The sequence below is a fragment of the Alligator mississippiensis genome, chromosome 13, assembly GCF_030867095.1.
Source record: "Alligator mississippiensis isolate rAllMis1 chromosome 13, rAllMis1, whole genome shotgun sequence".
Taxonomy (NCBI): Eukaryota; Metazoa; Chordata; order Crocodylia; family Alligatoridae; genus Alligator; species Alligator mississippiensis.
This window is the reverse complement of record NC_081836.1, coordinates 56,622,570-56,646,152: the sequence shown is the minus strand read 5'-3', so window position 1 is coordinate 56,646,152 and position 23,583 is coordinate 56,622,570. Positions and strand designations below refer to the sequence as shown.

The following is a 23,583-nucleotide window of genomic DNA, read 5'->3' as shown; positions in this document are numbered from 1 at the left end:
GGGGCCACAATGACCCGTGGGTTGTGCATCCCATCATATCTACTGCCAATGGGCTGCCTGGGAGGTTTAATTACTGCAAAGGTGATTAAATGCCATGCGTGAAGGGGAGGAAGGGGGCAGGGGTGGCACGCCTGGGTACAGACAGCCCCGTGTGTGGCAGCCTGATAGACACCTGGGCGTTTGCTGAACTGCAAAATAGAAAGAAAAGAGGCAAACGGGCCTGGGTTATTTCCTTCTTCTCAGGCTCCCCAAGCTGTTCATATATATCACTGTCACTCAACGCGCCAGGTCCGTGTCTGCTGAAAGAGCTAACCGGTGTGTAACCGTGTCTCTCACCACCACCACAGCCGACACTCGCGTCCGACGCAGGAGGATGTATGCACTCTCCTCATTTGTTTTCTAAACCTGTGAACACTTTCGCTTTGCAAACCTTAGGGATCCCCTGCCTCGGAAACCAAGGGCTCTTCTCTCATCTCCGCGCCGTCGCTGTCTCTTGCCCTGCGAGCCCTCGCCCGGGCGAGCTCTCCCCAGGCAAATGCAGAGCCATCGAAACCACCAGCCTCCGCTCCACCCGCCGCGTCTTTCCTGAATGCCGTGCGCTGGCGCTGCCGACGGTTTTAACCTTTGCTGTCCTCTTGCTGAGGGATAAGCGTACCTAATGCAGATTAAATGAAATTCCAGCGCGCAAGAACTTTTGAGGGGTAAATATAAAACCAGAGCCAAGGAGAGATGGGTTATGTCACTGCTGAAAAATCTAAGAGGCGCCTAAATGCAAATCCCACAAAGAAGGAAAACAGGGAGGTTGGGGGAAGCCGCGGGGAGAGGACAAGAGGACGCAGGGGAAAGGTCTGCAGCGCAGCATGCAGGAGGAACCCATTAGCAGTCTGGCAAGCGGAGCCGAGAGACTTGATTTCAAGTCCTGACTGCCACTGACTCTTCGCGCCACCTTGACGCTGTCACTTAACCCCCAGGCTGCAGTTTCCACATTTGCCTTTTACACCTAAGGATGCTTACCCACCCTGTGAGATCGGGGGGTAGAAAGCAGTAGGGATATAAAGTTCAAATGTTTTTTACTATGATTATTGCTGAGAAAAGAACCCAACCCTAAATCAAGCGCCTCCAGGACTGACATGTAACCTCTTTCGAGCTGCAGAGACTTCATTTCATTTTAAATAGCGATCCCTTATGGACATGGACATGCATTTCTGGTACCCCTTACCAAAAATATTTGGGTCGGAGGCCTCTCTCCTCCCTAACACAAGCACAACTCTCGAGTCATCCATTAGCAATGCATGTTGCTCATCTATTTTCTTTTGCCAGAAGCTGGACAAGCTGCAATGCTATTTTTAAAAGAGATTCAAACGGGGCATTCGGCTATTTTTTTCTCCCCTGCAAATATGCAATAAATCCATAGCAAATACCACATGTTCCTTGTAGGATCCGGGATCCTTACCAGCACAGGTACTTGAGGATCCTCTGACAAGTTTCCTAAGAGCAAGGTCCATCAATCCTGGCAATTCCAGTTTGGATCATCATCATTATCTACTTAACTCCACAAAACTTTCCCCTCTAGCTCCAGCTGGAGAAAGCATCTTTCTCACTTCTATCCTAAAGCACCATGCAGATATACTATCGGTGAAGCAGCTCATAGCTCTTTGAAAGAAAAAGGCAGAATAGGAAATGCAGCAGCATCAGGAAAAAGAAAATCCAAGTATCACAGAACTCCAAAACAGCGTCCCCAATATTTTGCCCCCTTTTATTTCCTCTTTTTTTGCTCTGTCATACCTTTCACCATTAATTCTCCAAACACTTTATGAATGGGTTCAGGGATCAGCAGAAGCATTTTATGGATGGCGATCAGGCCAAGGGCCACAGAGGTTAAGTGACTTTCCTAAAGCCATGGTGAGTTAATAGCAGCAAATTTAATATCCTTACACCAGCTCCGCATTGGAGAGTATTGCAGTCATTCACAAGTGCATTGCAGTCCAAAGGGAATGAACAGTCTGCCTGCACGTGGTTAGCAATGCAGCTACCTCGAACCGTTAGCAAATGCGGCTACGTCCAGCCTCGTGCTTACTGGTATTTCATGGGTTCGTGTTCAGCTACACGTACAATGAGGACATGCAGTCTATACACATTTAGTCTCATCCATTTGCAGAGGTACAGCTTATCTGACATCCTCCAATGAAAGGTCTTTTATATAGGGGCAAGGTGCCATCCTCTTTCTCATGTTTAGCCACCAAGAACTGCAACAGCGGCTGCAACACGACAGCGCACGCCTGCAGCTGGGGCTTTCTACCCGAGCAGTGCAATAGTCTGTATTGCTTGTGCTCTTGATTCCTGTTATTCCTCCTGACAAGGAGCATGCTCATATGCCCAAGCCCAGAAATACGTACCTGGAAAGCAGCAAACCACATCAGCCAGTCGAGACGATAGTGGTAGGGCGTTATGAGGCACGGCCTCCTCTTCAAATCCCCAGGTTTGCATTTAAACTCGTATTCCTCCCAAACAGCGGCGGGATCGTTGGGGTTTAAGCTGGATGTGCCTTGAATGATGACCTCCGTCCTCTCTTTAGTGATGCTGCGAGGGGGGGATAAAATATTGCATCGTTAGCTTCCAGGATGCTGGCTATGGACAATTAACTCTCCTATTAACCTGCAAATGTCTTTGAACCTCTAAGATGCAGTGCAGCGTGACATCAATTTAAGGTTTGATTGAGTTAACCTTCCCACAGCCCCGTTATCACAGAACCTCTAGGGCCACACTGTTAGGCCCATTTTACAGCCGGAGAACTGAGGCATGGAGAGACTGAAGGATCTGGGAAGGTATTTTGGTGCTTAACCCCCATGGATATCCCTGGGTGTTAGGAGCCTCGATGTCTAAGCAACTTGCCCAAGGGAGCTGGTGGCAAAACAGGGACGTGAATGCAGATCTCCCAGACCCTTGTACTGACCCCAAGGCTGACCTCTTTCCCCCTCAGCTTGGTGCCCAGCCAGCACCTTTACTCCAGCCCTATCCCACGGTGCGAGAGGCTTAGTTCTGTCATCACGCGGCTCTCACCTTTGCGTGAGAAGGGAGCTGGGGCCAGCCACAAAACACATCAATGCTGGCCCAGGCTTTTTGCAACGTGCTGTGCGCAGAGCTGGGCACGTGGTGTTTGCACACGCGGCTGCCTTCCTGGCATATACTCTGCCTGCCGAGCCCAGCAGAGCGGCTGGTTGCAGAGCGTAGGAGCTCCAGCACGGTCTCGGCTATGGCAAGGGGCAGGGGATGCAGACAGCAAGTCCTGGTGAACGGGTTGCATCGGCTCCAGCATTTGGCAGCCAGTTGGTATACACAAGACAGGCCTCATAGGGAGCACCCTGTAGCACGGGACGCCCGAGGCACCACTAACAGCTGTCTGCAAGCACCCAGGCACTGCACCAACCCGGCTGGAAGAGAAGCTCCCCCGAGCTAGGAGAGGGCAGGGTACGAGCACTGCAAGCCAAGCCGAGGGAAACAGGGAAGGAAAACTAAATGACCATGCCTAGCAGAGGTATATCAACCAGGTTAAAACTATTCCCCAACCTTACGGCAGCCCCGGGGCCTTCCAGATTTTGAACCCCATAGCGTGCAAACTTTCTGGGCTACAAGGAGCCACCCCATTGCACGGCGTCCTTGTCACAACCCAGTTGGCAAAGGCCAGCAGCGCTCTGTTTTCCACGACGTGTGCCTAACAGCAGCGCTCGGCCTCGCGCACCCCCCAGCTCCCCCCGCGGTTCCTCTGCTATTTTGGTCTTTCCTCTTTCAACCCAAGACACGAGAGCTTGGACAGGCAACCCCCTTCCTTCCCACCCTCCCCGCTTTCCAGCAAGAGTCGCTTGCAAGTAACGGAGTCCTATACGTCTCCGCTTATAATTGTTACCTACGTTTAATAGACTCCTGGACTCTTCAGCCAAGTTCCATATTATACGCTGGGCTGAGTTATGAGCCATGGCGCACTGCCCAATGCTTAGAAACACACTGTAAATCAGGGACACCAAATTACTAATAAAAGTATGTTCCTACTGTGTGATTCAAAATATGTCAAGTTTCACATAATCGTATATTCATTATGAGCTGCAATCCTCTTTTTATTGGTTTACATAGGCTGGAATTACAAACATATTACAGCAGCATTTCATCACATGCTTTTTAGGTTCTGGTGACTGTTGAAACAGAAACCGTCGACTGAAGAAGGAAAAAAGAAAACCAAGCACCCAAAGAAAACAAACTTCCACCGTGCCAAAGCGTCGAGCGAGCGGCAGAGGTGCAAGGGTGATGTCTTTGCCCCCAAAATAAACACGATGTTGCCCGATGTTTGCCCCATGTTTTTGATCGTGTTTGCCGGGAGAGGTCAAAGAGAAATTCCTGCCTCTATGAAAAGTGGGAAAATATCGTTTCGTACCGGTGGGTTGCTCTACTGCTCATGGCACGACCTGCCTTTGAAAGCGCCTCGAGGTTTTGTAACCTGGACCTAACACCCCTGGGTGATTTCATCCCGTACCAGCTGAGCCCAAATCTTCGGGATAACCACTCTCATCTTGCCCATTGGATAAGGGGAGTCTGATCTGTAGACATATGAAGTCAATGCGAGCCGTTCCCATCCTTCGGCTCAAGGCTTTAGAGAGCGTCTCAGGGTCCTTGCACCGAGCAGGAGCAGAGGCCTCGCTCAGAGGAACGTCGCTGTGTCTACACGGGAGCACGTTTTGGGGTGAACCGGTTTCAGCAGGCTCCTCTTAGCCCATCCAGCAAGGTTGGGGTTCAGGGGTCCCACCATCTGCGCTGCCCACCGCTCCCAAGAGGAACGGTGCACGTACCTGGCCAGGTGCCCACCCCCTTCCAGCATCCATGAGAGACGGATGCTAATTTGGGAACAACTCGACCATCGATCGAGACGCATTAAAAGCAGCTGCTCGGATATCAAAATAAAGGGTGTGCAGCCAGCACCGACACAGGCCCTCTTTGATATCAGCTGGAACTGGCTGGAAGCACAAAACGTGCGGGACACGATGTTTATAAACCACAACGCTGTTTATTCTGCGGGCGCTTCCCAGCCCTTCCTCCTCCCTTTTGTTTGCTGGGTCTCTTTGGACGGCCAGCTCCCGAGGGCAGGGACGGCCCATGCCTCGGTGTTTGCTCTGCGCCAAGCACAAGGAGGCCTTGTTCTCAGCGGGTCCTGGGGCAACAACAATGATGATGATGGAGGATGTGCCGAGTCTTCTCCTCCCCTACCTCCCTGCTTGGAAAACCAGCTACTGCCAATGATTATGTGCAGGAATTGGCTCCTTCTAGATGCATGACAAGCATTAGCTGGATGCTTGCGGTGGATAGAGAGAGCGAGCACATACACGTGTGGCAGCCTGTAGGCAAGACCCATGGACAGGTAAAATGCACAGGCTCAATGACAGGCTGTCCGTGCCCCATCCCGTGTTTATGCTTGCAACTTTTTGTGCTTCTGAGGAACATCTGCAAGCAAACTATAGCGCAGCACACAAAAACAGGAGATGGGATTTGGGGATCCTTGCCTTCATCCCGTTCTTCCCCAATAAACAGCTACTAGAAGGATTTTTTTTTTTAAATATAAGACAAAAAAACACTATCCACTTCATGACTTTGAATGGCAAGAATAAAGCAGACCAGAACCCGATGATCTGTCAGGTCCCTCCCAACCCCTAACGACTCGGAGACTACGAAACGACAAGCAGGATGTCGTGATTAAGGGAACCGGTACCTTCCAAAAGCTCCGTACGTGTTGACTATCCGGAGCGGGTTGAAGGAGGTGTTCATGACTTGTCTGGAGTTGAGCAGGTTCAGGATGACGGGGATGCTGAGGTAGGCGATCAAGACCCCGAACGAGGCGTTCACTACTTTGCGGATGCAGCAGCCTAGGTAGGAGACAAACCACGTCAGAAAGCAAGCGGCGTCGCCACTCAGGGCTCCCCGATCCCAATTTAGCGTCTGCCTCCGAGGAGGCTTTTCTCCTCGCTGCCCCATCACCCCAGCAGCTCTTCCCAGGGACAGCTTGCTTCGGCTCCTGTGTCAAGCGGAGGCTGGAGACCTCGTATGCACCCAGCAAAGGGACCTTGCCAGGGACCACGTCATATCACTCATGAGATCTGCCTCTCTCCAAATAGTCTGAGAAGGGGCTTAAACAAAAATGCCTAAAATGTCAGGGCTTTAGTAGAGGGAAGAGGTGGGGGAGACGGCAGGGACTAGGGCTCCAAACCATTCTCCTTCTTTAAAACCCTCCGGGGACTTTCTAGAGACCTTCCAGGCCTTATCCGGGCCTCCCTGCCGGAGCAACGACCTGCTTCTCTCCAGCCCTCCTTTGCATCGCCCCGCTGCTTCCATTCAACCGCCCTTTTCGACTCTCATCCCATCCCTTAGCCTCCCTTCGTGTCACCCTCTCCTGCAGCTAAGTCCTTATCATTTCCACATGACAGCACGGTTATTTTACATTGGAAAACGCTCTGGACTGCGGTTTGGATGAAACGCCCTCTGCAAGACGCAGCCGAGCTGGCCTGAATCACGTGGCGCTGGGGCCTCAAAGAGGATCTCATCCCCAGCGAGTCAATAAGCAAATGCGACCCCCGAGGCAGGGTTTCTTGGTGCTGACAGGCATTTTTAGTTTGTCGAAACGTTCAGAGCGACGGGAATCGATGCGAAGGGACTGCACATCGCTCGCCTCTTATCTTGGCGGGAGAAGGGTGTTTATTTGAACTTTTCAAATGCTACGAATAACTGTTTAGTCTGCAACGAGCTCTTTTGGAGAGTCGCTGCATTTGGAAGGAAGCTCTGGCGGGTTATCTAACCTCGCCCCCCTGCATCGCCGACGGGCAAAGCAATACATAAGTGGCCCAGGGGATTTGTTTGTCCTTCCCATGACCTGAACTGTTTAGCCTGTAAGCCAGGGAGGGGGAAATCAGGTCCAAAATGCATGCAAATACATCCTACAGGTAGTCGAGCAAGTGTCTGGGTTCCCTCCGGGGCATGGTTGGGCTCTAAGTCTGCAAACGGTTTCTCCCCCAACTTCTATGATGCTACTTGGGGGACTGAGTGAATTTGAAGGGGGGATCAATATTAAGGAGCCTTGGATTGCCCATTCTCCAGATGGGATGAATGCACCTCAAGGAGTTTTGCTCCACAGCCCCCCCGGGGCCAAAATAAAGCACTTCTTGAGAAGTTCATTGGCACGTTGCAGATTAAGGCTGGATTGAAGCATTAGGACCAAGGACCGAATATGTAGTCAAGTCGGTGACTCTTTTGGTCCAGCAAACCTCAAACTTTGGCTCAAGGAGACCTTTGCCAGGGAATGGACCTGGGATGGGTTGGGAAGGTGAGGCACAAGAGGACTTCCCTTGTTCTTCAAGCAGCCCATAGTAAACCCCCCCTTTTTGGCCTTTCTCCCACAAGCCAGGAGTTAATAATTTCAGGGTGCTGCTTGGGACCAAATGAAAAAATTGGGGATTTCTGGCAGGGCCAAGAGGAGAGCCCCACGGCTGCGATGCTGCAACAGGAGGGACCGTAGTTATTCCGATACTGAAATAAAGCCAGACCGTGCAGAAAGGGCAATGCCATTGAATTAGCAGCACTGACTCTAAACACTTCTGTTTAGTCAACGGTGCTACTTGGGCTGGGTTGGGCTTGTACGGTGAGGACCGTAGGCCGGCGTTTTATCTTGTAAACGGGGTTGGGGGGGGTTTGTGGTCCCTCTGACAGATGTGGAATATATTTTAAAAAGTGCAGCTGTAATGGCTGTGGATACTACTTTCAGTTTGTTACTTAAATGCTGTTTATAAAAAATACAAGGAAAAACAGCTCTCCATCTGCTATCCAGCCCCATGGAAAATAAATCAACCTTTGCTTGTGTGCCGTCAGCTCTCTTTGGGGATCTGAGATTTTTTTTTTTTTTAATTGTAGAGGTGTACATTAGCCACTTGCTTAATTAGGCCTTTTTCCCCCCACCCTCCAGGTTAAACAAAACTTCTATTTACTTTTTCGTGCTAAACCTGCGGGGCCCAGGTACGTGCCCGGGGTGGACTGACAGCCAAGTTCTTCATGCGTGAATAAACCCGGCGCTCTTGACAGAAGCTGGCAGCGACCGCTCCTAAAAGCAAGCCGGGAGGTTTCCATCCCCTGCCTGCTGCTTTCTTCCTTGGAGTTTGGCACCACGCTGAATTCAAGGAACAAAGTACTCTCGGCATAACTGCAGCTCCCGAAAGCAGTAACGCTTGGTCCTGGTGCGAACGGGCAGCCTGCCACCATACGCACCCGTAGGTGAACTGTGCCCAACGCATCCCTGTTTGACTACGCTGTGGTCCAGTGGATATCGTTCTCGTACCCTTTTTAACAGGGATAATTAGCACATGTGTTGCCTCATTTGTGACGGCAGGAAAGGACAAACCAACTCCACGTTGGGGGGATTCGCTGTGAAGAGCCATAGGGGATGGGGGCTTGGATGCCGAGGTCTGAGTACCTGCGGCTAAACCCAACCCAACCCAACCCAAAAGATCTCAAACCTTTGGCTGAAATCCCCGAACCATTCAAAGGCAATGAGAGTTTGGTCCGTGTCTTGCAATGGTGTCAAAACGGCCATCTACAGATTGCTTATTTGGGCCTGGATCTTGAGACCATTTCTCATGCTGCAGAGACCCTAAAAATGAATCCCACTGAAATCAAAGGCAGCAGGTGGTACCCAGCATGAGGGAAGACATCGTGATCTTAGCTTTGGCGGGTGCATCCTTCCAAAAGCAGCTATAATCCATACTGACATGTAACCCCTTGTCCCCTCCAGTCACTACTGTTTGTATGGAGCCAGCAAATGCCCCTGGGCTCATCGGTTTTTAGCACGAAGACAAGAGCCACAGATCTTTTGGTCCACAGAGACGGCACAAGCACAAAGATACCTTTCTGGTTCATGTGCATGTGAGAAGACAGGGTTTTTTTCCTGACCGTGATAAATGCATTGGGTGCACAGGGTTGTCGTGCAGAGAGAAAATACTTGCCGTATCTCAAAGGATGCCTCTCTCCCGCTGCCCGCTTGGCTTGCATCTTCAGCACTCGGTCCTTCAGCCCTCCCTCTTTGGAGCTGAACAGGAAGGCCAAGGAGGCATCGTCGAAGCAAGCAATGCTGGGCACGATGGTTAGCCAGTTGAGGAAGCTCAGGTTCCCACTTATAATGAGGAGCACCTAAATAGGAAGGAATAAAAGCATTGGGTGTTGGTAATTTTAGGCAGGGGGTGGGGGGATGCGCTGCAAGGAGGTGAGGCTTCCTGCTTGTCTGCAGGAGGAAAGGAAAGTGCCGGCTGCACAATGGCTTGTTCTCCCGAGGCAATGATAACCACACCTGAAGCGCCCGGTTTGGAGAGACAAGACTCACAAAGGAGCTGAGAGTCAGAGGACGCCTGCTCAAGCTACAGAAAATGTGCTGTGGTCCCCTGGAGAAGACATCCAAACACACTTGTTTCACTCCCGGCCACGGGTGGGATGCTAGAGACGGGACCGAGCAGCCCTCGGGCCAAAGCGGTTCTGTCCCTTTAAGTGTACTGAAATGCAGAAGGCAGCAATTTCCTCGAATTATTTTTTTTAAATTAATTTATAAATATTCATCCCTCCCCCTCCTCAGCTGCTGTATGGGAAAGGTTGCACCTCTTGGACTAGGCAACTCATGTGCACTCACGTGTTTCCAGGCAGGAGACCCGACTGCCCACACACAGTTCGGGAAGCAACACCCTCCGAGAGCTGCACGGCCGTGTAAGCAACCGCTTTTCTGTGGTACAGGTGTGCACGCGTAGCAAAAGTGCCCCTAGAAAGCATACTGCCATATCACACTCCATTAATTGCCCTTCTTCACTTTTCTGAGCATCTATTTCCGTGCAAGTGAGGGAAGAGTATAAACACGAGTCTTTTATAGACAACAAGAACCCCTCAGTGCCCTGAACACCACAGCACGCCGCGTGACCCCGAATGTCCTGCTCGCTGCTTCTCCATTCTGGGTATGCGTCTCCAAAATGAAGGTTTCAGAAACCCGTCCAGAGAAAAAGTGGGAGCTTCTATACAATCCATATACATATACATGTGTGTATATACACACGCATACAAATGTGTATGTGTGTGTGTATGTATATGTGTGTGTGTGTATATATACACACACACACATATTAGTATGCGTATGTATATATACATGTGTGTAAAAACAAACATATATACACACATTTGTGTGTGTATATATACACACTTGCACATACATATATACACATAGATATATAGATACACACACAGACATATACACATATACACACACATAAAGAGATAGATACACACATATACACATACGCACATAAAGAGATAGATACACACATATACACATACACACATATGTGTATAGGTATAGATACACACACATATACACATACACACATATGTGTATAGGTATAGATACACACATATACACATACACATATATGTGTATAGGTATAGATACACACACATACACATATATGTGTATAGGTATAGATACACACACATACACACATGTATCTATATAGATACACACATACATACACACACATATAGATATAGATACACATACACACATATGTATCTATATAGATACACACATACATACACACACATATATATAGATATAGATACACACATATATATAGATATAGATACACACACATACCCACATATGTATCTATATAGATACACATACATACACACATATATATAGATATAGATACACACATATGTATCTATATAGATACACACATACATACACACACATATATATAGATATAGATACACACACATATGTATCTATAGATACACACATACATACACATACATATATATAGATATAGATACACACATATATGTATCTATAGATACACACATACATACACACACATATATATAGATATAGATACACACACATATGTATCTATATAGATACACACATACATACACACAAATATATATAGATATAGATCCACACATATATAGATATAGATACACACATACATACACACATATATATAGATACACACACATACACATACACACACATATATATAGATATAGATACACACACATACACACACATATATATAGATATAGATACACACACATACACATACACACATATGTATCTATATAGATACACACATATATAGATATAGATACACACACATATACACATACACACATATGTATCTATATAGATACACACATACATACACACATATATATATATAGATACACACACATATACACATACACACATACATGCACATATATACACACACCCATATATATGAATGTATTTATTTAATAAGAAGTTTTGCACGTGGAAGGCAGGGCTTGGAGAGTGGAATAATCTGCAGGTCCTTGGCAGCACATCTGTGACTATTTGCATACACGGGGGAAAGCTTTTGTCGATCTAGCATACCCTTGTAATCACTGCAGGGCTTTGAAAAGCCAGAGACTCTTCTTGCACCCAGCTCCCCAGCAAGTCTTAATGAGTACAGAGCAGTTATATTTTGGGCAGAGTCCACTCAGCCTTGGTCGTGAGTCAGTTGTTCAGAGCATATGGCTTTGTTTTACAGCCTTCTCTACGGCAACATGATGTCACTTTTTTGCCGTTTCCACGGGTCAGCCACAGAAAAGATGCAGCTGTATCTCTGCTCCAGCTGAACTACCATCCCAAAGGCAGAGCCTTTCATTAGCACTCCACAGAGGGTGATTTCAGCATCCTCCTCCTCCTGTTCCTCATCGCCCACATTTCAAGGGAAGCAGAACTTTGTTCTCTTCTGAACTGTTGGGCTGCGAGCGATCAAGAAGTCAAAAAGTAAGATATTCAGGTTTTGGCGCGTGGTGATAAAGGCGGACTTGCTCCTGGATGGCATGGCAGCTAACCAGATGCAAACAAGCATGCCCTCTGCTTTACTACAGAAGGAAACACAGAAGACATGCAATCCTCATGTCAACTCCTGGGCTCCTTAGGACTCGACCCACGCCTCGAAATGGCAGAGGTACCACGCATAGCTCAATCCCGCTGTGCAGACAATCATCCTGGTGCGCTCATGCTGTTTATTTTAAACCTGCTCTTAATAGATTTAAACTCAATCTGAAACAGGCTTGGTTTAGAGTGAAGCACGAGTATCCACACAGACTTCCATACTGGTTTCACTCCACTGGTTTAAAACCACCCCTTCAGTGATTAAACTGGGCTGGCTCTTAAAGCCCTTGGCGGTGAATAGAAATTTGGTTGAGCGAGCATTGAGTCTAAACAGGGCGCTTGCCTATTGGGCACGCTTGGGAAAGTCAACGCAGAGTAATTAAAAGTATAACGCTCGTGTGGATGAGATGAGAAATGCCATGCAAAACAAAAAGGAGACTTGCTTCAGAGCCACCCCTCCGGGGATGGTGACGTCCATCACTGTGTCTTATGCTGTGTAGTCACCTTGGGTAGCTCTGCATGACCCACTTGCTGGGCCACAAGCAGTACAGCCGCATCCAGACAGGGCCCACCTGGGCTAAGGAGCTCACCAGCCGTGCCACGCCAGGGTGGCTCTGCTCAACAACTTCCAGTCCCGGCCGGATGACTCCTGATCCCAGAGGCTGCACCCCGAACCCCCCATGGTGGGTCACAGGTTTGTAACTGGTCAAGAACCATTGCATTTCGTACACTTGCGTTTGCAGAACATCCCGGAGTTGGATGGAGAGAAAACAGACTTTTGTCCTCTCCAGGCTCAAGCCAGGCTCTCATGATTGGAGACAACTAAGAGATATAATGTGAAGGCAATTTATTGCTCATTTGGTACCAAAGAATACACCTTGCCAGAGTCAGAGAGAGGTTGCTGGACCTCACGGCCTCTTGCCCTGCTATGTTTCCGTGCCTTGGTTATATGAAGCAACCACATGTATGCTGACTTCAGCCATGGCAAAAGACATCATTCATGCCCTTACTGGAAGTCTAACCATAAAGCCCAAGAGCTAAGAGGGCAAAGCATGTGGCTTATGAATATCGAACTCAATTTTCGACTTACAGAGATTGTTGCCCAAAGTCGTCCAAACTCTGACCCCGTAGAAGATGCCAGTGCTGTTATAAAATCATAGAAAATTCAGGTTGGAGGGGAGCTCAGGAGGTGACATCTAGTCCAGCCCCTGCTCCAAGCAGGACCAGCCCCAACTACATCATCCCAGACAAGGCTTTGTCTAGCCAGGTCTTAAACACCTCCAAGGATGCAGAGTCCACCACCTCTCTGGGAAGCCTGCTCCAGTGCTTCACCACCCTCCTAGTGAGAAAGTTTTTCCTAATATCCAACCTCAACTTCCCTTGCTGCAACTTGAGCCCATTGCTCCTTGTTCTGGCATCTGCACCCACTGAGACCAGCCCAGGTCCATCCTCTTTGCAGCCCCACTGCAGGGAGCTGAAGGCTGCTATTCAATCCCCCTCGGTCTTCTCTTCTGCAGACTCAATCAGCCCAGTTCCCTCAGCCTCTCCTCACCAGTCCTGTCCCCCAGCCACCAAAACATTTTTGTTGCCCTCCGCTCGACTCTCTCCAACTTGTCCACGTCCTTTCTATAGCTTGTGGACAAGTTGGAGAGAGTCCAGCTGTGGGCAATGGAAACGGTTACAGGACATGTGCACCGCTTCACTTTCAAGCATGTGTTTCTTAACCCAGCACAGCGCCAGTACTTACTTGCTTCAGTTATCGTGCAAGAAGCAATTGCTGCTAAGCCAACCTTGCGGTCACCAAGACTCGCACCGGATGCAGGGGGACATTATGATCTTGCTTAGAAGCAGCAAAACGAGATAAACTAAGCCAGTGCCAACACCACTGCCACGAAGACACGTCTGGTTTTCACAGGACCGACTGCCCAGCTGAGCTGCTCCATTATAAAGGAGTTAGCATGTCAACATGCAAAGATGCCTATTCAGATCTATCTGAATTTGGGGACAAGCATCCCAATTGCCCTCATTAGGAGTTAGCCCTTGATATGCTGATTACATAGATATTTCCTGGGTACCTCACATGCAGGCAGAAATAAAATGAAATAAAATAAAATGCAGCCTCACTGTTTTACTCTCCAAAAGCAAAGCTTATAAAGTTGACTTGAAGCATCATGTGCTGAAAAATAACGCCATTGATTTTCCAGGCTTGAGACCAGCTAATGAGATTTTCTCCCTCCACTCCAGCTGGCTTGAAAGTTTTAACTGTGATTGATATCATTATTTTTTTAAAGCACATTTCACTAGGCAGCTATGCTTTATCTTCCTGGAAATGAGCTACTTGCAGTTTTTAGCGCACCATTTGCCCTGTGGTCACAGCAAGCTTTCAATGTGCGTTAAACCACTAACACGGACCTCCCCCCACAAGTCGAGGACCCGGTGAACCGTTATCAACCTCTGGCGTTTTTGATTACGTATGCTGGCTTACAAACGGCTTCTTGCTGCCCGCAGGATCTGCTCCACTTCTACCCACCACCCAACATCTCACCTGCTTTCCCAGGGTCCAGTACCTTTAACTGGTATGGAGGTACTGGACACTGGACAGGAATCTCATGCCACGCCTTGCAAATCTGACCCATCTCATGCCAAGCCTTGCAAACCCAACTCATCTGACCTCTGTCTTGCTTGACAACTTGATTAAAACAGGCGATTTTCTAATCAGAGATGGATATTTCCATTCTTCCTTCAACTGCATACCTATCATATGAGCACTGCAGGACCCTGTCTCCGATGTATCAAGTACACAATGGAGCTACATCACAATTTGGGCCAAGCTCGGTTCTGCAGAAGACCGAACTTCCTTGGATCTCACACTGTGAAATGCACTCCCCCAGGATGGCAGGACCCCCATAAGCCCTCCGCTCCAAGCGCTAGATGCATTTGGACCTTGTCTTCTCCAACTTAATACACGTGTTCCTCTCTACTAAAAAAAATCTACCCCAAACTACGTTCCCAGAGAGGATGCAGGCTCAAGCAACACGACAGATGTTAGTCACGTGCTTAATGCATGAGTGGCAGGCACTCAGATACTCTAACAAACACCATGTAAGAAGCTATGCAGAGCAGAAGAAAAGAGGCAATGCAGCCTTGGTCTTCAGCTGCAACCTGGGACAGCCAGGATAATATATGTGCCGCTTTTCCAAGCTCCTGCACAACTAGCCTGCCAACCTGCCCCAGCTGTGCCTGGGCTGGGGTGTCCTCCTGGGATGAGAAGCTTGTTTTCAAGGCTTATTTGATTCCTCGGTGCTCAGGAGACTGTCAGCAATTATGTTGGCAACCTCCAGCGATGAGGATGAAGGTCTCGCAGACGTGAGGCTGCCAAGCTCACTGCAGGGAGATGCTGGGAGGTCCGTTTGATGTCCTTTGGGGCTTTCTCAATATGGGCTGGATTTGAACGGGTGAACGAGAGGGTTTTATTATCACATTACTGTACTCCGGTAGCACCTAGCAGCTTCCGTGGAAATGAGCGGTCCCTCTGTGCTAGGGCTGCACAGAGACATTAGAAAGGCAGTCCCTGCCTTGAGGCAATTACAATAAAAAAAAATCCCAAAACAATGAAGGGGAGAAATAAAGAACTTCATTATTCACAAACCACCAGACACATGATGCTATTTAGGGGTCTACACCCTATTTCTTTGGAGTTAAACTGCTAAGTACTTTTATGACTAAGACCTTAAGTAACTTGTCCAAGGTTACACAGAGAGTCTGTGGCAGATCCAAAGTAAAACCTGCATCCAGATCACCTCTAAACTCTCTGCCTATTCCCCGGGGCTTCCTCAAGTCACCAACTTGACTTCATATTTGCCTCTCACCTTGCATACTCAGTCTCCTGTTGGGACCCCACTCTCCGGAGGAACCGGGAACCTCCAAAACACGATCGCAGCTCCAATAACAAACGCACCATTTTGGTCCGAGAACTTGCGACTAGCTTGCGATCATAAAGGCTTTAGCACATCACATTAAAACAAACACAAAACCCCAACATCACGGCATGCATTTCTGACCTGGGCATATTTTTGCTAAGTGTAGCTATTTGCACGTTATAATTTTGGAAAACACAGGCAGGACATTTTAGGAGCGGTGCCACAGAGTGCAAAGAGGGTGAACTCTGACCAATTAGAGTAAGTATCAAAGACTTAACTGCTCTTTAGTAAACAAAATTGCTTTCTTATCCTGAGTTGGATAATTACCCAAAATTATGCACGGAGGGGGGAGCACTTAGGTCTGAATTACATGCACATGTCGGGTCCCGGGATGCAACATGTACTCAAAGCTGCAAATGTGCGCGCAGCTCCCACTCTGACCCCTGAGTGGTTTAGCATGGAATTCAATGCATATTAATCAGCCTATATTCATTAACACATTTCTCACTTCGCGACCCTGTTAGGAGAGCCTGATCCTTTTTTGATTTGATTCTCCTTGCACAATCGCAGCAACAATAAGAAAATAATTCCCCCGTTTGCCAGTTTGACACCAGATCACTTTACGGCTTTCTAAGTAGCGACTGGGTGGTCCATTACGTGTATTTTTTCAGTAGTGATTCACCTCTCTTTATTGCTTGGAAGTCAAAAGCAAAGCTATCTGATTTCCACCAGCCCTTAAAATCAGGGGATTCAAAAATAATATACGTTTGGCTTTTCTTTTGGTCTGTGGGTGGAATGATGAATCTGACACATTTTTAACTGCCGTTCTTCCGGATGAATCTCGTGGATCGCAACTCAGCAAAGTGAATAAGGAAAAGGCATCCGCCAGCAAGTTCAAAATGCTGCTGTTCTTCCCTTTGGTGGGGTGGGGGGGAAGGGGAGGAAGCCCATCCAAACCTAAGCTTGACACAAAAGAAAGTTAAGTGAGGAGCTAAAGTGTCAGCTCCTTGCACGCTGTGACTGCCGGCCATCGCAGCGCTTGGTTTCTTGGCCTCTTCTGCAAAGAGGCTGTGTTATTTGACAGATATGTCTGGCCAAGCCTAAGCCTGCATTTGAGTAGCTACCGGCTCCCGATTTGTTCAGCACAGCGCAGAAGAGCCGGAGGCTAGCGGATCCTCGGGGATCCGGATCAGTGTTGGCAAAGCCCCTTTGATCTAAACCTTCCTCTTTTTGTGCAGCCTCCTAATCCTTCCCGTTCGACTTTCTTTTCCTAAATCCCCTGTTCTTCTTCTCTTCCTCTCTGGCGAGAAACTGCCAGCTGCCCCATGGAGCGCCCCAGTGCATCAGTCAACCAGCATCGCCGCCGTCCCGGAGGTGCAAACTTCTCCAATAATTTAGGAGACCCTGGACCGGGATGCAGGAGAGCAGTCTTTTATTGCAGCCACTGCTGCCGAGCTCACTATGCGACTTAAGCCACTACTTCCTTATGCCCCAGTTTATCCAGCTGTACAATGGGTATAAGGAATCATTTCCTTTCTAACACGATTTGGGGTGCAGGGACGAAAAATATTATTGTGCCACTGCGCACAGCGCTCACCTATCCTTTTTGCCATCAGCGGTATAAAGCCCCATTCGGGATGTAGCTGGCACTGCAATTACATTCTTAGCAACTAATAGTCCTCTTATGCTCCTGAAAGGTGTACAAATACTGGGTGGGGGATCTGATTGCCCTCACGACGGCTAAAATCCAACACAGCATTTTGCTTCCTCTCTTTCCCTACATCTCTGTCGATCCACTGGGCACTCCTCAGCCTGATGTGTGCTGATGAAGTGTCCATCTTTCTGTTGCTGGACAATACTTAAATACACAATTATAATAAAGAGATGTGACCAACCCCCAAGGTGAGATATATATGTGTATGTGTGAGTATGTACACACACACATATATAAATATACACACATATATATACACATATATACACACACATATACACGTGTGTGTATATATATACACATATATACACATGTGTTTATGTATATATGTGTGTGCATGTGTATACACACATATATATACACACACGTGTATATATATATATGTGTGTTTATGTAGATATGTGTGCGTGTATACACATATATACACACACATATGTGTGTATATACACACACACATGTGTGTTTATGTATATATGTGTGTGTGCATGAATGTGTATACACACACACACACACATGCACACATAAAATATCTCGCCACAGGTTGGTCCCATCTGTGTGTGCGTACACACACACACATATTATTAAAGCACAGTATTAATCATGATAATTGGGTAGGAACTTTAAGGTTATAAAACTACAGCATGTCTAATGAGCGCGCTCCTTATAGGAGGAACTGAGGTTTTTAATCTAATAATGTCAGTTTTATGGATTATGACTGGAGTTTTATGAAGTGTGATATGAAATACTGTGGATTCATGGCTCTCGCTGGATTAATTTGGAAAAGTAGTTTTCCTGGTTCTAGGCCCAAAAACAATTATTCCTTATATTCCTGTCCCCTGCTTGGTTACCAAACCCCTCTGTCAGAAAATGGGCACCTACCCTCATAACTCTTTTACAGGTTAAGCCTCTTTGTTTGGCTGGTTTTTATTTTTTTTGTTTCCATTGCAGATCGTTGTAAACATGCAGTAGGTACTAGGAGCTCGTATTCGTTGCAGCAGACTCTATATTCGTCCGGCAGGAACAGCCACAATAGCTTGTAAACTGTTAAGCACGGTCCGGGGTGGCTGGGAGTTTCCAGGCTCAGACGGCCACGGTCCCTGGTTTGCACTGGAGCACACCTATACTTGGCACTTCATCTAACCCCACTGCATGTCCAATGCTGCAGCCGCTGGGTGTAGTTATTGCTTTAAAGGAAAACAAAGGTCAAGGCAGAAATCATATTTATTGATGCAAAAAAAAAAAAAAAGTCCTCAACCTATCACCTTCCACCCAAAGTAGGGCCACTGCCTCCCACTCCCGCTGCTCCAGCAAATAGTCTCTTTATTTACATCTGGATGCTGGCAGAAGAACAATAGTTAGTTCTTATAGAGCACTTTTCATGCATGGGCCCCTGCGGCCCCAAAGACTGGCCTCCTCTGCTAGCTCATCTGGACAGCAAGGTCTCTCCCGCTGGAAGATGCTGCCACCAGCCGTTCGGATCCGAGGGACATGCCTTCAGTTGATGCAGCGGGTCCCCGGGGTGAGGGAGGCAGGGACCCGGGCTCTCCGGGCTGCGTCTGTCAATGCACGCAGGAGCCATCGTTATCGCTCCCAGGCGAGCAGCTGCCTCCCACGCCAGCCAGCCTTTCCCGGCAGCACCACCCTTTTGGACTTCACCGTGCCGCAGCAAGGCTGTCCAGCAACCACAGCGGCCTCGATAACTCGTGGCGCGGTTCCCGTTGGAGGGAAAGAGGGCTTCAGTGGATTTATTGCACACAGATGAAAAAAGGCCCGGCCTTGCCATCAGGTTCCAGTCGCTCACTGAAGCAAGAGCAAAGGGGGAGCTCAAAGTGCCCTGGAATGGGATAGCTCATGGGTCGAGGTTGGTTGCATCCCCTCCATCGGGGTGAAGAGAGTGGCCACATCCTTATTGCACCAGTGCTGCTTCTGGCTGACCTTCAAGGAGCTTCTGCCAGCTCCCTTGTGTCCTGTGCCAGGCTCTGGGGCATCAGAGTCAATGCACTGGTTGGGCTTGGAGAAAGTGGCAGGCTCAGATCCTCATTGAGGTCCCCGATATAATTTCCATCGACTTCACAAGGGGCAGAGTGCTATCCAGACAGCTCTATGCACTTACAGCCTTGGGGCCCAGAGGGTGCCTTTCAATACACACCAAGTGTGAGTGTGCACATGTGTGGGTGCTCAGAGCACGGCCGTTGGGATGGATGAGCCATTCCCTAGGGGCGACAGTCGTGAAGAGGAACCAAGGGAACGAGAGGGATGGATGGGTAGCTTGATGATACCCAGTGCTCCCAAGCTAAATAAAACAATCAGCCTGGACTCATGGGATGTCTCCATTACCAGCAAATTTGCCACCAGTGAAGCTAGACAATTTTCCATCCCTCTTTCAAAGTCTTCCTGGAAACCCGTTTCTCCCACGGCCTCCAAACTGGCTGGTTGCTTTGCTCTGCCACCTTGGCCTGTTTTATCCAGTACCGTGCACGAGTGCCCTAGCCATTGCAGGAGAACAGCCTTGCCTTGCTACTGCTGCTCCTGTCTTCTTCCCACGTGCTGCTCCCGTGTCTTGTGTTATCACCTTCGCCCTGCACCGTGTGTGAAGGGCATACGCTCTTGCTGGCAGGCATCGTGCATGGGATCTGCTTTGGGAGGCAGCTAAGGGCACTTTTGCATGCAGTTCAGACCACAGTGGTTAAGTTCAGGGCTCCTTGGCCAGGCAGAGCTCCTTGTTCAGTCCCTGCAGAGACTGCAGCTCACACAGATGCACCAAAGCAGCTTTGGCTAGCGGCATGGCTGCAGAAATACAGAGCTCAGGGCAGACAAACCGCTTGAGCATTTACCTACCTTTTTGCCCGGCTTTAACAGCTCACGCTTTGCAGCCAAGACTACACTGCTAGTGGATGTAGATGAAACGATTTGGGGTATGCCCACACAGGTGCAGCTCTGCAGTATAGACAGACCCTTTGAAACGGACTTGGGGCTTCCCAAACTTTCTCCAAATCTCCGCTGATCTTTTCTCCTCCCCCTTGGATTGAACGGTTCATTTGCCTCCCCATGAAATCTGCGGCCGTCCCCCCGCCGGCGTCTTCCAAAGGATCTTCTACCAGTGCAACGAGCTGAAATTCATAACATCAAGAGCAGCTCTTCCTGTAAGAGATAGGAAGGACAAGCCTCAAAAGCCAAATTTGATTTTAATGTGCCTCCAGTTACTTGCGTACCATGAAAACAGAGCCTCCCACAAAGAAAAACAGGCTCTGAGTCCTCCATCTGGTTTCAGTTTGAAAAATACTTATAGATGTAGTTTTTTCCCCAAAGTTATTGTAGGCACAGGCAAAAAATTCCCATTAAATGACAACAGCAAGAACATTTAATTTTCCCCTATTATTCATTTAATCTCTTGTTCACTTTTTGACTCTGTATCTGCATGAGGATTTAATCTCTGCTCCGCAGAGCTTTTTGGTGCAGAGCAACACATCGGAAAATAATTACCTCTCCCCGCTTGCTCTGCTTTATGCGGCCGATAAGCGGGCTTTGCAAATCGCAGAGCAACCCAGAGAGCTATCGGAACTGCCGGGAGAAAAGAAAAAAGGCGAAACAGGTCACTCAGATAAGGTTCGAAAGAGGGACCGTAGCTTGATGCCAGCTGGCTTCGTGGTATGCCGTGAGTTCGGTGGTCTCAGCTTAATCTCCATCACAAAAAGCAGCCCTGGTTTTTCTCTGTTTCGTTTAAAACACAATCTGCTTCTTGCTGCCGTCGGTCAAAAAAAGGCGACAACTTGCTCCCAAGTTGGCTAGAGAATTGCAGAGCCCTCTGGTTTAGTGCGCGCACCGTACTGCGTGGCGAGGGGACGTCCAGCCAAATGCACAGGGGGGAGACGTCCTTCTTTCTCCGGGCGAGAGAAATGCCTCGTGGCACGGTTCTCACCCTACGAATGCAAAGAACTGAGGCGTTGAGAAACAACTTGTCCAATTCTGCTTTCCGACGCGCCATGAAGTGAGCACGGGGGGATTTGGCAAACGCTCTTTTCCCATCCTCCGCTGCTGGGGTCTTGCAGGCCAGACCCCTGGGTTGGCTTCCCAGCCTTTGCAGCCACAAGCCACGCTCGGCCTCTGTTCACAGCCGTTATAAACAGGTGCAATAGCACTCACCTAGCTCGCGTGGCATACGAGGAGGTTCAAAACAGCCTGACTTTGGTCTCCTGCACATTGCCAGGTGCAGCGTCTCAGGAAGGCCGAGTGTTGTCTTCCCACGAAGATGGAGATGTTCTGTATAGGTGGCGAGCTGGGTCAACACCTTCCTGAACAATTTTGGGGAGCATATAGGGTTTTGCTGTAGTAGTATTACACCTGAGCTAGGGCAGCTGGAGTCTCGTCTAGGCAGAGGTATTACGATTTCCACTGAAATGAATAAATAACAGACTCTGAAACCCCTTGAAGGAAAGGCATTATTAAATAAATAAACAAAAAAAAAAAAACACTCACAAAAAATATTACATTGCAATGGGTAATGATTATGTGCATGTGAATGTGGCTTTGGTTGATTAAGAAACAAGGCAATTAGCAGCCCGGGATTCTCACTTCAAAAGTGGTTTATCCTTGGTTCAATTATTTACAGATTTCTTTTTCTGCTCTCCAAAAGTCAGGATGGGGCTCTGAGTGCTTGTGACAATAGTTTTAAAATCCCAAAATAAACCCCCCCCATAATTTACTCCAAATCTGGAAGTAATATTTATATCTGAACTGTAACCAGTCCTGACAAGAGGCTATAGTTGAAAATATTGAGGGGGGGAAAAAAAAATAACGGTAGAAACACAAATGCAAACCTGTAATACTTTAATTAACGTAAGACCTAGCCTTCAACTGGAACGCATTTTTAACGTCTTACAAATTGCACGGTGAGGATTTTGTAATCCTGATCTAAGTACCTGATCTAAAGTTACAACCAGGATTCAGCGTGCCAAAGCAACTGGGAACAAAAAGAAAAAGGCTTTTCTTCTTCTTTACATATGTAACATTTGTTCTTGATATGATGCGAAGCAATAGAAAAGTCTCCGCCTGCAGTTGTTTTTATTTTGCAGTTCCCCAAACTATCAGCTGTAGTTCGCACACATTATGAGGCTCAGCAGAACGTGAAACGATATCCTTTTTATGGCTCGTGAGAACATTTGCTTATAAAAGAAAATACTAAAAACAAAATTACACACCTTCCAAAAAATCTCATGCTTCGGGGTTTAAACCGATCGCTCAATATTAAAGCAAAAGCAGCGACCTGCACCGTGCACAGTGTTGCAGACCTGCTGAACGTATAGTCCTCTTGAGTATCTCCAGCTGTCCAGCATGAGGAAGGGGATGATATTATATGGCTGATCTTTGTAAGCTCACAAAATACCAACCACATTTATGACGTTAGGGCTAAGACAGGGATGCTGCTTCTGCTAATGCACGAACCCTCACGTTACTCTTCACCCCTCTGCAGGGAGCAAATGCGAGACCTATCAAGGTGCACAGGTCTGGCTGCCGGTCCCGGTTGAATTTTGCCTGTAACTCGAATTGGACAATGCAGAAGCTTACTCCCCCAAAATCAACCCTTTCTTATGGGACTGCTCCCACCTTTGCTGCGTGACTGATGACCGGCTGCTACAGAATCAGGACTGGCAGGACCTGAAGGGACGTCCATGCAGGGACATCCATAGATTTCATAGACATTAGGGCTGGAAGGGACTTTGAAGATCATCAAGTCCAGCCCCCTGCCCCAGGGGCAGGAAGTCAGCTGGGGTCAAAGGTAAGCATCCAAATGCTTCTTGAATGAGTCCAGAGTAGGTGCCTGCACCACATCTGGAGGGAGTCTATTGCAGGCCTTGGGGGCTCGGACAGTAAAGACATTTTTCCTTATGTCCAGCCTAAAATGGTCTTGGAGGAGATAGTTTTAGGCTGGACATAAGGAAAAATTTCTTGGTCTCGGAGGAGACTGT

The 23,583-nt window shown here is 48.1% G+C and overlaps 1 protein-coding gene across 3 annotated transcripts in view; it reads right to left on the bottom strand.

Moving 5' to 3' along the window:
- Nucleotides 1–23,583, bottom strand: part of LMF1 (lipase maturation factor 1) — a 288,641-nt gene that overhangs the window by 26,417 nt on the left and 238,641 nt on the right. For all 3 annotated transcript variants that reach the window (XM_059716871.1, XM_059716873.1, XM_059716872.1), the window contains 3 exons: nt 9,027–9,210; nt 5,753–5,906; nt 2,397–2,580 (listed from right to left, as the gene is read on the bottom strand). In XM_059716871.1, coding sequence (XP_059572854.1) covers nt 2,397–2,580; nt 5,753–5,906; nt 9,027–9,210 — 522 coding nt within the window. The remainder of the gene's footprint in view (nt 1–2,396; nt 2,581–5,752; nt 5,907–9,026; nt 9,211–23,583) is intronic.